This window comes from Silurus meridionalis, chromosome 13 (genome assembly GCF_014805685.1).
Source record: "Silurus meridionalis isolate SWU-2019-XX chromosome 13, ASM1480568v1, whole genome shotgun sequence".
In the NCBI taxonomy this organism is placed as follows: domain Eukaryota; kingdom Metazoa; phylum Chordata; class Actinopteri; order Siluriformes; family Siluridae; genus Silurus; species Silurus meridionalis.
The window spans coordinates 25,254,210-25,268,822 of NC_060896.1; the positions used below are offsets into that span (position 1 = coordinate 25,254,210).

General features: G+C 30.9%; 2 protein-coding genes across 2 annotated transcripts; both read left to right on the top strand.

Moving 5' to 3' along the window:
* Positions 1–1,075: 1,075 nt before the first annotated feature.
* LOC124396058 lies at positions 1,076–5,406 on the top strand. Its single transcript, XM_046865014.1, has 11 exons — positions 1,076–1,097; positions 1,250–1,555; positions 2,536–2,844; positions 3,118–3,234; positions 3,331–3,355; positions 3,444–3,475; positions 3,562–3,592; positions 4,138–4,190; positions 4,333–4,357; positions 4,483–4,553; positions 4,723–5,406. Exons 2-11 carry the CDS (start codon positions 1,366–1,368, stop codon positions 4,818–4,820), a joined length of 951 nt encoding a protein of 316 aa, XP_046720970.1. The 5' UTR covers positions 1,076–1,097; positions 1,250–1,365; the 3' UTR covers positions 4,821–5,406.
* Positions 5,407–7,502: 2,096 nt separating this feature from the next.
* On the top strand, positions 7,503–8,895 carry LOC124395475 (immunoglobulin superfamily member 1-like). Its single transcript, XM_046863975.1, has 3 exons — positions 7,503–7,751; positions 8,337–8,651; positions 8,828–8,895. The coding sequence occupies exons 1-3, from the start codon at positions 7,562–7,564 to the stop codon at positions 8,893–8,895; spliced, it is 573 nt and encodes a 190-aa protein (XP_046719931.1). The 5' UTR covers positions 7,503–7,561.
* Positions 8,896–14,613: the final 5,718 nt, after the last annotated feature.

Here is a 14,613-nt window from a genome sequence, read left to right on the forward strand (position 1 = left end):
ACTTCTAAGATGCAGCCAAAACTAAAATATCGACATCAGACAGTTAGTAGCGTCACTGCAGCTATTTTAGAGCACAGTGTGGAATTGTACATGATGAAAAGAGCATGCATTGGTTAAGCGTTGGTTAGCACAAGCGCACACGATGCACAAAGTCAATGCTGAGAAAATAAGCACATGAGAAATGCTGAGCTCTTTTAGAAACCAGTGCATGAACAGACATTTAAAAAATAAAAGAGAACGTTTTATTGAAACATTTTACCAAATTCAAGTTATTTTTCATGTTCCTTTATTGCAGTACACATTCTTTCCTTATCATTACTATAATATTTACTATCTTTATTATAATTACATTATTAACTATCATCAGTAAAGAAAAATCCCATTTGAGAAAAAATTAATTTTCTGCAGTGTAAGATCTTTATCTGGGTCAGCAGCAGAATTTTTTTTTACTATTTAGTGGAATACAGGGGAATATTTGGTCTATTAACCCTTCACTAGTTACAATTACGACATTTTCTGTAGTAAAAAAACTATAAATACATATTAGTTTTATGCACTGTTACTTTAAAATTTTCCTTCCTAAATCTCCTCCTTTGAAAGTGATACAAAACTGAGACATTTGGAGACGTAAGTATCAGTAAAATGACAATCTTTCTGAAACATTTCTGAAGCACTGAATTGTGAAGTGTTGTGTGCTGCTGTTTTCAAAAAGTAAACCCTGGGCTGGTTACAGTGCAGACAAATAAGTTTCACTCACCACTCTTTCTCTCTCTCTCTCTCTCTCTCTCTCTCTCTCTCTCTCTCTCTCTCTCTCTCTCTCTCTCGCTCTCTCGCTCTCTCTCACTCTCTCTCTCTCTGTCACTTACACACACAAACACACACACAGTACAGCAAAAAAAAAATGGCTGTGTGCTGCACCACAATCTGTAAGTGACCTTCTCATTTGTGGTATTTTCTATTTAAAATAGGAATCTGACTAAAAAATAAGAGAAATATATTAAATCAGAAAACCTTTGTTTTAATTTATACTTTTTGTTGCTGTTTTTCTTGGAAAGACATGTATTTAATGATCGCAACATCTGTATTTCTATCAAAAGGTATTTATTTTTACTTCTCTTTACATCTTTTTACTTCTTTAGGCTGATTAAATAAAAAAACTAAATTACACCTGATTATTATAACTAAAACATGTCTTAATTATATTATTTTTATTGGAAATATTTACATTTGTTTTATTTTTGTTTGCTAGGTGATTATTTAGATATTTTTCCAGCACAAATTTTTGGAGTCTCCGAAGCAAAAGTTGGTGAAAATGTAACAATAAAGTGCCACACTAACGTTCAGAGCACAGAGAAAGAAGTTCACATGTATTTGTGTAAAAATGGAGTGGGAGAGAGAATGGAACCACTTGAAAATAAGGATGAGCAGATCTTCATTTTGAAGAATGTTTCTGTACGGGATTCTGGTATCTACAGTTGCATGTACTCATTTACAAAATATCCTCCAAAAAATGTCACAGGATCAGGGACAAACTCAATCCATGTCCGAGTCACTGGTAAGAAATGTAATCAATATTTTTTAGAAACCAGGCCTTCTGAATAACCATATATTTTATTTGTATTTTGATTCCTCTTTGATTTTCTGTAAAGTTAATAGTTTGTGTCTTTCAAAAGCATTATTATGTAGTTGTTTTATAAGGTAATTAGGACTAAAATTTAAATCATCGATATTTATTTATTTATTATATTCTTCCTCTATTTGAATTTGTCTAAAACCCCGGATTAAATTCTATTTATATCAACATGTTTTCTAATCAATATAATGTTTTAAATGTGTTCAAAAATGTACTATTTAGTCTAAGTAAAATGCCATGCTAAAGTATTCAGACTTCTGACCAATTCTCTGAATTACAAATAATACATTAACATTTCATGTTACTTGTGATTTTTTTTAAATACTTAATCTGAAAATCAATATATAGGTGAAATTACCTTTAATGTCAGGAAATATTTTTATGAAAAATAAAAAAAACTGAAATAACATTACTCAACTGGCAAAGTACTGTTTATATTAAAATGTTTCTAAATAAATATTATCCCATTACTCTATTTTAAATAACAAGTGTCTTTTTTATTATTCAGTTAAAATTATTGTATGCATTTATTTTATGAATTTATTTAATGGTTGTTTAATGAATTAATAAGATTAGATTAACTCCTTCTTGAGGATTTATTACAAATTTTAAAGTTACACCACATATTCAACATGTGTTAAAAAAAAACATACAATATAAATTATTGGCAGTGAAATGTTCTATAAACAAGTAAGGAAATTTTGGATAAATTGCATTTCAGACACAACATGGCCAGATATTTGTTCACTTTCTGTCCATGAAAAATACTTCCCATATTAAAGATTAGGACTAGTTATTGTATAAAGTATATCAGAAAAATGCACTAATGACACAAATACTAATTACCTGTATAAGATTATCCATTTGATGAACTGGAGCTTGGTTTTGTTTTTTGTCAATAGGTAATACTTTGGGCATTTTTCCAGCAAACATTTTTGGACCCTCCACAGCAAAAGTTGGGGAAAATATAACATTAACGTGCATCATCTCTAACATTCAGAGTTCAAACAAAGAGTTTCACATGTATTTGTGTAAAAATGGTGTTGGGGAGAGATTAGAAATACTTTTAAATAAAGCAGAGCACATCTTCACTTTGAGCAGTATTGCAGTACAGGATTCTGGTAACTACAGTTGCATGTACTCATTTACAAAATATTCTACAAAGAATGTCACAGGATCAGGGACAAACTCAATCTATGTCCAAGTCACTGGTAAGATATTTAATTCATATATTATTTTAGTCATAATCCTGTTAGTCTGATTAATTCTGGACCTAATTTGAGGCTTGATTTAACCTTGTTTCATGACATGAACCTATTTTACACTCTAATTATTTTTTTATATGCCCTGAATTGTTAAGCTTGTTGCTTATAAGATATGATTCTTCTAATATATATATTTTTTGCACTTTTTAACTGCAGTCCTCTAATCTCTTCACACAAATATAATAATCATGTTGTAATGTGTTACTTCCATTACCACAGGTCCTAAGACTCAACCAGAAGATTCTGGGAAAAATACCTTGGCAGCCATTTTTATTGTTTTCCTGTTTGGGATTGTCTTTAGTCAGATGTATTGCTACAGAAGGATAATATATAACAGTAAGTTATGCACACAGCTGTCAACAAGTAAATATATTATATAAAGATAACAATAAAATGGAAATATTAACTAATAGAGGGAATGTGTTGTTGCAGAGTTGTGTCAAAACCAAGGACAGAGGTACAGTAGATATATTATGAGCAATATATAATATATTATATTATGAGCAAATAATAGTTGCAGACTAATGCACTTTCTTCTTATCCAGCATTGAACCCGTAAATACAAGGAATATTCAAGGTAAATTACTTAATATTGTGATTTTATATTCATAATTATAATGACATGTTTGTATGTATAGGTTGATTTAAATATGTGTTTGCAAGGTCGAGGATATGAAAACCAGCCAGTGAACAGGTAAGGAATATTATATTTAGTACAAAACCTATAACTAGTTACTAGTCACTATGATTTAATGAAATGATACCACTTTTAGTGTTTAGCCATTAACAGTCAAATTTAATGCAAAAGTGTCACATGAATTGTACAACAGAAACATCTGATTTACTCACAATCTGCATAAAGTGCACATGGAATAAAACTTATAATAATTAAACTAATATTTAATTATACTTAAGGTTATTACACTTAAGTACACTTACACTTACACTATTGCACCTAAATAAGTGTATGAATTTGTAAAATATATACTTAATAAAAATAAAATGGCAAAAGATGCCATTCAACATGATCACATGCTATGAATAAATAAAGTATCTTGAAAACGATTGCATATATAATTTGGCATGTATGTTTAGCTGAGTATCTTCCTGTTTATTTCAGTAAAAGTCTTACACTTTCATTCCTCATACACTGGTACAAAGACTTATTTATTCTTTGCTTGCATCATGTGCCAAATACATAAAAGTAAATCTCTCTCTTTTTGGTCGCAAATCATACAGGAATGTATCTTACAATGACACGGGTGAATACGCCACAATATCTGAAACAGGAGGTAACATCAAACATCTAACAACTTCATCTTGATGATTATTATTAATGTTTAGTTAATTATTTATGTAAATAATTTGCTGAAATACAATATAAAAATATATTTAAAAAAATTAAATCTAAATAAAAAATCATTATATTCACAGGGGACATTAGACCACTCACTTCTTGGTAAGTCACTTCTTGACAAAAGTGTTGTTTATATGCAGTACACTTAATGCAGTGTTTTAATTTGTGTTAAAACTGAATACAAATGTTAAATTTTTAACTCAATTCTGTCTTTCCTGTTCCTTTAGTGCCACTGAGAACACAGTGGTTTATAGTCTTGCTGAACCTGTTGAGTTATACAGCTTAATACAGCACCATGGTATCTACATTTCATTTGCTGTTATACTTCACATTTGAACATGGATAAATTGAATAATTTTAACTCAACAGGATTTTTATATATTCAGACTGACTGTACTTTGTCAAAATGTATCCTGCCACGCATGGTGCAACATTTTCTAATAATCATTTAACTTTTATCTTGGCAGAAAATAAGGTGATCAAGTCTAAAGGGATGAAACCCTCTGCAGAAACACTGATCTATGCCCAAGTAAAGAAGGACAAGAAGAAAAAAACTTGGCACTGATTTTTACCAATATGAATAAATGTCATATTGAAACACAGATTTAATTACCATGGATTCAAGTATCAAATCGAAAGAAAAGTAATGAGGGGACAAGTCAGATTTACAGTATTTATGTGTAATTAAACCAGCACTGACATACAAACACGAAAAAAAATAAGAATTAAGAAAGAGAGGGGGATTTGTTTAAATCAACTGATCAACTAATAAAGTTGCTTTTAAAATTTCTGTTTTAGTAGCAAAATATGTGCTGTTTGTAATTTCCAGACAATACATTCAGCTTGTATTAAATAGTGAATATTGTAATATTTATGCTTACGTTAAGATTTTACAATTCAGTTTTATTTTGCTTGCTTAATGAGATATCAACTTTAGCGTATTACTGCTTCATTTACTGAGTTAATTTTGTTTGGACTCCTAATTTCAACCTTGTGACTTCAAATCCCAGCCGGTGATGCCACTGTTTGGCTCTTGAGCAAGGCCCTTAACACTCATCTGCTTAGTTGTTTAGTAAAAATGAGATAATTAAAGGTTGCTCTGGAGAAGGGCATCTGCTACATGCCGTAAATGTAAACGTGATATTATAATGAGTTTGTGTAATGTTGACTTCTGTATAATAAAGAAAGAAATCCATGTCTAAGCTTTGATTTCTTTGTATTTAATTCCTTCAAATACATTTCAAAATCTTTTTTAATTATAAAATAAAAATTAAATGAAAAAAAAAAGTTATATTTTTATTTAATCACATGCATAAACATTAGGAAGAGAAACTTACAAAAAACAACTTTTCTGAACATATAAACCTTCAAATTATTTGTTATTATAATTTAATGTATATGTCATATGTTTTATGCTTTGTCATATGCTTTAATGTGCCAATTTTGCTTTTATTCATAACAGCCAGATATACATTACAGACCAAAAGTTTATATATATTATATATACAGTACAGACCAAAAGTTTGGACACACCTGCTCATTCAAAGAGTTTTCTTTATTTTCATGAATATGAAAATTGTAGAGTCACACTGAAGGCATCAAAACTATGAATTAACACATGTGGAATTATATATGGAATTATATACATAACAAAAAAGTGAACTGAAAATATGTCATATTGTAGGTTCTTCAAAGTAGGCATCAAGAGAATGCCAAGAGTGTGCAAAGCAGTAATCTAAGCAAAAGGTGGCTACTTTGAAGAACCTACAATATGACATTTTTTCAGTTGTTTCACACTTTTTTGTTATGTATATAATTCCACATGTGTGAATTCATAGTTTTGATGCCTTCAGTGTGACTTTACAATTTTCATAGTCATGAAAATAAAGAAAACTCTTTGAATGAGAAGGTGTGTCCAAACTTTGGTCTGTATATATATATATATATATATATATATATATATATATATATATATATATATATATTTGGGACATAATGGAAAAATTAGAAAAGCTTTACTCAAAAGAAGTCATAATAAAAGATACTGGAAAACGCATCTGTTTGTCAAAGTCAGAAAAACTGAAATTCAAGGTCAATGAATTTAACCTTCATAAGACTTATAAGATGCAACCAAAACCAAAATATCAACATAACTGAAGCTATTTTAGGAGCACAGTGTTGAATCGTACATGATGAAAAGAGCATGCATTGGTTAAGCGTTGGTTAGCACAAGCTCACACGATGCAAAAAGTCAATGCTAAGAAAATAAGCACATGAGAAATGCTGACCTCTTTTAGAAACCAGTGCATGAACAGACATTTTTAAAATTAAAAAATGTGTCTTTTTGAACAACTAACGTAAAATTAAAAAACAATTTTTTTATGTTTTGTGAAACATTTTATCAAATTCAAGTTCATTTTAAGCTGATTAATTGCACACATTCTTTCCTCATCATTTTTACAATATTAACTATCATTATTATAATTCATTAACTGTCATTAGTAAAGAAAAATACCATTTAAGGAAAAATATTCTGCAGTGTAAGAACTTTATCTGGTGCTTATTAGTTTTAAGTACTACTACTTTAATTTTTCTCTTACATTTTTCTGTTCTAAATCTCCTCCCTTTATGGTGATCATTTGTGAAAACTGAGACATTTGAATACATATCAGTAAAATGACACTCCTTCTGAAACATTTCTGAAGCAGGGAGTTGTGAAGTGTTGTGTGCTGCTGTTTGGGAAAATGCTCTCATTCTCTCTCTCTCTCTCTCTCTCTCTCTCTCTGTCTCTCTTTCTCACACACACACACACACACACACACACACACACACACACACACACACACACACACACACACTTTAATTTAAAAATGGCCATGTGCTGCACAACAATTTGTAAGTGACCTTTTCTTTTGCGATATTTTCTATTTGAAATAGTAAACTGACATTGAAAAAACGAATTTTATTTGTTTTAATTCATACTTTTTGTTGCTTTTTTTCTTAAAAGACATGTATTTAATGATCGCAACATCTGTATTTCTGTCAGAAGGTATTTCTTTTCTTTTTACTTCTTCATGCTGATTAAATTACAAATGATTTATCCTAATGAATTATTATAATTTTAACTGAAACATATTGATTTTTTTATTTTATTGCAACTATTAACATTTGTTTTATTTTTGTTTGCTAGCTGATTCTTTAGATATTTTTCCAGCACAAATTTTTGGAGTCTCCGAAGCAAAAGTTGGTGAAACTGTAATAATAAAGTGCCACACTAACGTTCAGAGCACAGAGAAAGAAGTTCACATGTATTTGTGTAAAAATGGAGTGGGAGAGAGAATGGAACCACTGGAAAATAAGGATGAGCAGATCTTCATTTTGAAGAATGTTTCTGTACGGGATTCTGGTATCTACAGTTGCATGTACTCATTTACAAAATATCCTCTAAAAAACGTCACAGGATCAGGGACAAACTCAATCCATCTCAGAGTCACTGGTAAGTTTCACTGGTATTTGTGTTTTGATTCCTTTTTGCTTTTCTTTGAAGTTAATAGTTTTTTTTTTTTAACATTTTGTGAAATTTGTGAAATTAAATTTGTCAGAAATAATTTTTATAAAAAAAAATAATAATAATAAAATAACATTACTTCACTGACAAATTTATTTTATACATTTATTTAATGGTTGTTTTATGAATCAATAAGATGAAATAAACTTCTTCTGAAAGATTTATAAAAAAAATGCAAATGTTACAACACATTAAAAACGTGCTAAAAAACATATATTGGCATAGTGTCAATATGATGAGTATAAAATGATAGCAGTGAGATATAATATAAATGTTCTATAAACAGTAGGAAATATTGGATAACTGGCATTTCAGACACAACATGGCCAGATATTTGTTCACTTTCTGTCAATGAAAAATACTTAACATATTAAAGATTAGGACTATTTATTGTATAACATGTGGAAAATTGTTGTATAAAGTATAATAGAAAGATGCACTAAGTACTAATAACTTGTATGAGATTGTCCATTTGATGAATTGAATCTTTGTTTTTGTTTTTTTGGTCAATAGGTAATAATTCGGGCATTTTTCCAGCAAACATTTTTGGAGCCTCCACAGCAGAAGTTGGGGAAAATATAACATTAACGTGCATCATCTCAAACATTCAGAGTTCAAACAAAGAGTTTCACATGTATTTGTGTAAAAATGGTGTTGGGGAGAGATTAGAAATACTTTTAAATAAAGCAGAGCACATCTTCACTTTGAGCAGTATTGCAGTACAGGATTCTGGTAACTACAGTTGCATGTACTCATTTACAAAATATTCTCCAAAGAATGTCACAGGATCAGGGACAAACTCAATCCATCTCCAAGTCACAGCAAGTGGTAAGTATGGATTTTAATTATGTAAATCATATGTGAATGAATTAATTATGATTAATATGTGAATGTGTTTAGTTCATGTTCCTTCAGATGCACTGTGGGAGAGAAATATTTTGCGATTAATCTTCTCGGCTGGAGTGATCATTTTTGCATGTTTCATCTTGATTTTTGATTTCAAGACATCACATCCTTCCAGCAAGTTCAGAAGAGATGTTTAAGCTCACCAGAGGAGAGGAAGCCATTATAGAAAGTAATTGTTTATTACCAATAAGTGAATATTTTTTTTTTTTACAAACAAACCCTATGAACTCAAATGTACTATACCCTTGTGTACTTTAGTACCTTTGTGTACTTCTGCTTTGCAGTATAAGAAATGTGTGTTATTGTTTAAAGTGTAAGCTGGTATAATAATGTTTATTGTTATATTACTACCTTTCAGTTCTGGTGCAGTAATCTTCCTGCTCCAGTTATTTAAAAGCTGAAAATAAAACATGCTGTGGATTCTCTGCATAATGCAAAAAAATAGATAGCTATTTTTGGTAATTGACCTTTTTCTTGCACTGACTTTGAAGTAAGTTATATTATTATAATAACCACTAATTGTTATTAAAGAAAGATATAAAAATAAAATAGACAGTAAAAATCATCATGATGATCAATAACTAATGTTAAAAATTACGTGCCAATCTGCAGGGTTCAAGCACACTTAGGTACACAGCGCCACAATGTTGATGCATTTTTTGGCTATTAAATTTGGTTTTGCAGGTATACAGGGGCACTGTTAAACATTGCATTCAGACTCCACACATATAAACAGAGCCATTTTGAGACACAAATAATAAATAATTAGTTAAGTGTTTGAGATATCTGGATTTCTGTTCCCATTTGTGCAATACAACTCACATCCAAGCTTATGTTACTGATGAAGTACTGGGAAGAAAAGAGGTGGAGCCTGGGAGAGCAGATGGGAGGCATGCGGAAGGTACTGGAGGGAGGATGCTACACTGGGCATTCTGTCTTGCATAAAAAAAATACATCTACATCTACAAGAGAACACAGAAACAAAACCACAAATGAGACTGTTACAGATGCTTTAACAGTTAAATAATAGTCATCGATTTAAAGGCAATACTGTATATATATTTAAAACTTTGAAAATAAGTTGATCAAGACTGGATTTTATAGTGCACAGATGTATTGCACACAACTGCCTTGTAGTGTTTGGCTGATGAGACTGATGCACAGCACAATTTTAATATTAATTTTAATTTTAATAAAATTTTAATACAATTACTTGATCATTATTTTGATCATGCAAACAACATTGAAGTATTTCATAAAGTATTGCTTCATTCTGTCTTAGATGTTCGAGTATATTAATCACCGCTAGTCAGTGACTGTTGGCTCAAGCTAGTTACAAATCTTTGTGATAATTACTGAGGTTCTAGACCTCAATTATTGAGACAATCCTAGGACTAGTTGGCAAGCATTAATTTAGCATATTCAAATAAGCTAATTTAAATAAAAAATTAACAATTCAAAACCATATGTATGTTAGTTTTTTATGACAATAACACAGTTTTCAGATCTATCTAATTAATATGAAATAATTAACTGAAAGTGGCTGTTCTTTTTTCAAAGACCTGTTAGTCTTTATGATGAATTAATATCCAAAATATGGCAACTTGATTGCTGTATTATGAAATTATGTTGAAATATGTATATTTGTAATACACCAATGTCCAAACAGAGAACATAAATGGTGAGAACTTTGGGTTGGCTTATACTGGTATTCGAGAGACGCCCATTGCACAGTGTACTGCAGTGTGATCAAAGTGTTAGAGGAACACATTTGTGGTCAACGATGAAGCCCCTGATCATCATGTATAAGTATGAATATTTAGAAAGGGAGCTTTAATAGTTTAAAAATAATCTTTTTGAACTACATTTCTGAACTACATCATGAGTCTTAACTACATGTGTATGTTCTAATTTTAGTCCTTCTAATGGTGTCTGCATCTCTTCAGGAAGGTACTGCCATTTTTATGATTAGTTTCATCTTCTGCTTTTGTATGCAGCAATATATTTTTCTCTTAAATGAAAACGATTTATTAAGTTCAGTTTACGGATAATTGCACCGAGGATCATTTTCTATTGTTGTGCATTTGGACAAATTCTGCTACTGTATATTAGACTAATCTTAAGGTTTGTACTCTTAAGATTCATGTTCATGCCACTGTTATTGGTTTGTGTTATAGTACAATATCATTTATATTGTCATTTTTACCCACTTTCTCACATGGCATGTACTTACTGTCATCCTGCTGTAACTCTCCATACATTTACATTTAAAGCATTTAGGAGACACAGATACCCAGGGCGAAGTATAAACGTGCTTTAAGCCTCTAACAATGAATTAATCAACACTGGTTTAATAGAATACAGAGTTAGGATACTATCACCCTAAAATTTTGAAAAGAACTATAGCACACTTTTTATTTTATTTAATTTAATCTTTTTTAACAAACATAAAACAAACAGGAAATGTTATATGAAGATACAAGATTTGATGAAGTCTGTCTTGGACTTTTTCTCCTAACTAGAAGATCTGAGTGGTTTAAGACCGGCGCATATTTACAATGGTGGAGTGAGCAAAGTGATCGAAAGTGAAAATGTCACATTTAAGTGCCACTTTGCTGATTCGACAGTAAGCACAGTCTACATTTACCTCTTCAAAAATGGTGAGAAAGTCATGATGGATTCTTTTCAAGATGCAAAAAGAGACGACACCAAATTCAACATTACCAGTGTCACTGTAGAACATTCTGGATCGTACACATGCCTTTACTCTAAACAGAGTCTCAATGTCAGCAAGACGAATGCGACAGGGAACAACTCCATCTCACTCCAGGTTTTGAGTAGGACACGTTCCTAAGTTGGTCTTTACATTACTTTAGTGTGTATTTTACTTTTATAATCAACATCGTTTTTTTGTGTTTAGGAAAATATTTACCAGCGAAACTTAAAATAACAAATCCATTAGAAACAATGGAAGAGACTTTGGCACTGACCTGCAGCTTAACACACAATCAGAACTGTACTGAAGTCTACATTTATCTCTGTTTGAATGGAATCAGACTCAGAAAGCAGAGGGTGAAATGTGGTGATCTGATTATTTCCACAACATTTCTACTAGAGAAAAGCTCAGGGAGTTACAGCTGTGTGTATTCGGTGTCTGATTATAATCTCAATGAGGTGAACATTACAGGAGAAAACACCATCTTCATTTATACGAAAGGTTAGTTATTACTTCAAATGTACCTAATAATAGATATTTAATATTGAAAGTGTTATTTTTTAAACATTTTACATGAAATGTTTATCTATACAGCATTTATTATAAAGTGGACAAATCACTTATATTATATAATGCATTTATTGCACATACATTGTTTTCTGGTTGATGCTGCAGTCTTTCACTATGCCATTGTTCGAAATATTTATGTAGTACTGTGTTTTGTTGTTTGCGTATGTGCACTTAATGTAGACCTGTGTGTACGTCTGCTTACGTTTTAGTGAAATCCGCTTGACTTGAATAAATGCATTTTGAACTAAATATTTTAATTAATAAGCGTTTATAAAATTCATATCCACTCCATACACGCAATGACTATCCTTCTGATTTATTCATTAACTATATATTTGTTCAAAAAATAGAGGATTTCTCTGATATCATACCAGCAAAAATCAACCTAAGGAAACTTGGACAAGACCTTGAGATAAATTGTGGAATTCCTGATTTAAATGTAGTGTTCAAATCTACATGTATCTGTGTAAAAATGGTGACGGTCCGAGAACAACAGTCAGAGATAAAAATGAACACATCTTGTTAAAGAAAGTCTCAGAACAAGACTCTGGGATTTAGAGTTTGTAGTTTGACTCCTTTCAAAAACATAATCTGAAGGATTTGTGGAATCAATGCAGTGTACAATTTTTTTTGTTTCCTAAAAATTTAATCTGAATGATGTTGAATTGGGATCTTTTCTAGGTTTTACAGGACTACACTGGGAGAGAAATCTTTTCAGAGTAATATTCTCTATTGGAGTGATCCTTCTTGCATGCTGCATTGTGGTTTTTGAATTCAAGACCAACTGATCCTCAGCCTGCTCCTGCACTGTATAATACTGTAGTTTAATTGATTTTAGTTTTTGTAATATTATTAGACCACTTTGTGATAAATGATCATTTTGTCTCTTTTGTCTCTTTTTTGAAGGGTTGAAGGGTAATTTTTTACAATAATTATTTTAAAGAGCTTTCAAGCTAGCGACATGTACAGTGCTGTGAAAAGGGTTTTATTTGTTTGTTTTTTTGTAGCATATTTGTCGAACTTAAATAATTGAGATCATTAAACTAATTTTAATATTACACAAGGATACCTGATAACATTTTTGGAAAGCTGGGTTATCTTTGGTATGAACATGACCATATGAACTGGAACATGACCACACCCTAGACCTCCTCACCATACATCAATGTCAGACCTTACTAAAGCTATTGTCCCTGAATGGCCACAGCCATGCTCCAAAATCTAGTAGAAATACTTCACAAAAGAGTACATCTTATTATAACAGCAAAGGAATAAGTTGTGATGGTTGACTGTCCACATATGTTTGGTCAAGTATTACTGAAGATCTAGCATTTCATTAATTAAGTTGTATTTAATGTTACTCGACCATGTGTCAAATGGCTCATGCTTGTCATTTTGAAAGTGTCTTGAATAAAGCACAGTGTACAAAGCACACGTTTCTGTTCTGTTTTCACTTTGAATGCAGAAATGCCACAAAGCATTACGAAATGGCAAACTCAAAAAAAGAGCTCTGAAGTCAGTACGAAGGGCCGTGTAGAATAGTAGTGGTAATATGGCTAGTTGTCGAAAAATAAAAGCAAAATAATAACAATTCTGACACTAGCGCTACTAAATGTGGTTATGCTAGTGATATCTCCACTGCTGTACACAAACTCAGAGCAAAACATTGCATTAAAGTATATAAATAGAGCTGTGGAAAATTGTGTAGTGTTAACATTTAATACAAAAGTGTTACCATAAACATTGTATAAAAATATAGAGGTATAGAGGTAAGAGCCACACAGGGATATCTTCAGACACACCCAATGTTCCTCATACCCTTTAGGGCATCATGGTGGCATCACCTCAGGAATGTAGACAGTGCTGTTGACATAGGCCTAATGAATGATCAACCCATAGGAAAAAAGTCAGATGTTCAGCATAATGAAAATATTATAATAATTATGATCTAAAAAAATCAACACTCTTATTGGCTAAACCTCATTCCTGACTACTAGCCGTTTAATCAGCTAACAATAATTTTTTAGAAAAATACAGCAAAATGTTACATTTACTGAATTGAAAATAATTGTTAAATAAATTGACTGGCTACATTTTCTAATATATTTAGGCTTTTTAATTTTACACATATAGTAAAGTTCAAGAGTTGAGATAACACTGAAAATCTGTTATAAAGAAAACAGATGTTTTGAAAATGTTAATGTCGAGAACATTTAATATTGCTAAGTCCTATGGAAAAGTAAGCAAATGTATGCTATTGATCATAGCAGGCTGTAGGCTGAAAATAGATAAACATAGAAACCATTAAAACCAAGACTTCTTAAAAGGTGCACACACTGTATGAGATGTTTGTGCCAACTTCATTTCACATTAATAATGAATACAATGTTTATTTAGTGTAAATTTAAACTCGTTTTTTTTGCACTCATCATTTAGTACACGTTTATTTTGCATTATAACATAATCATTGCTAATTTCAGGAGACACAGAAGTGTCTCAGTATAAATTATAATATAAATTATAATAGTTGTTCATTAGATATAATCAGTTGTGAATTTGTGAGACAAATAGTAGTTAGCAATTAAATTACATACGATG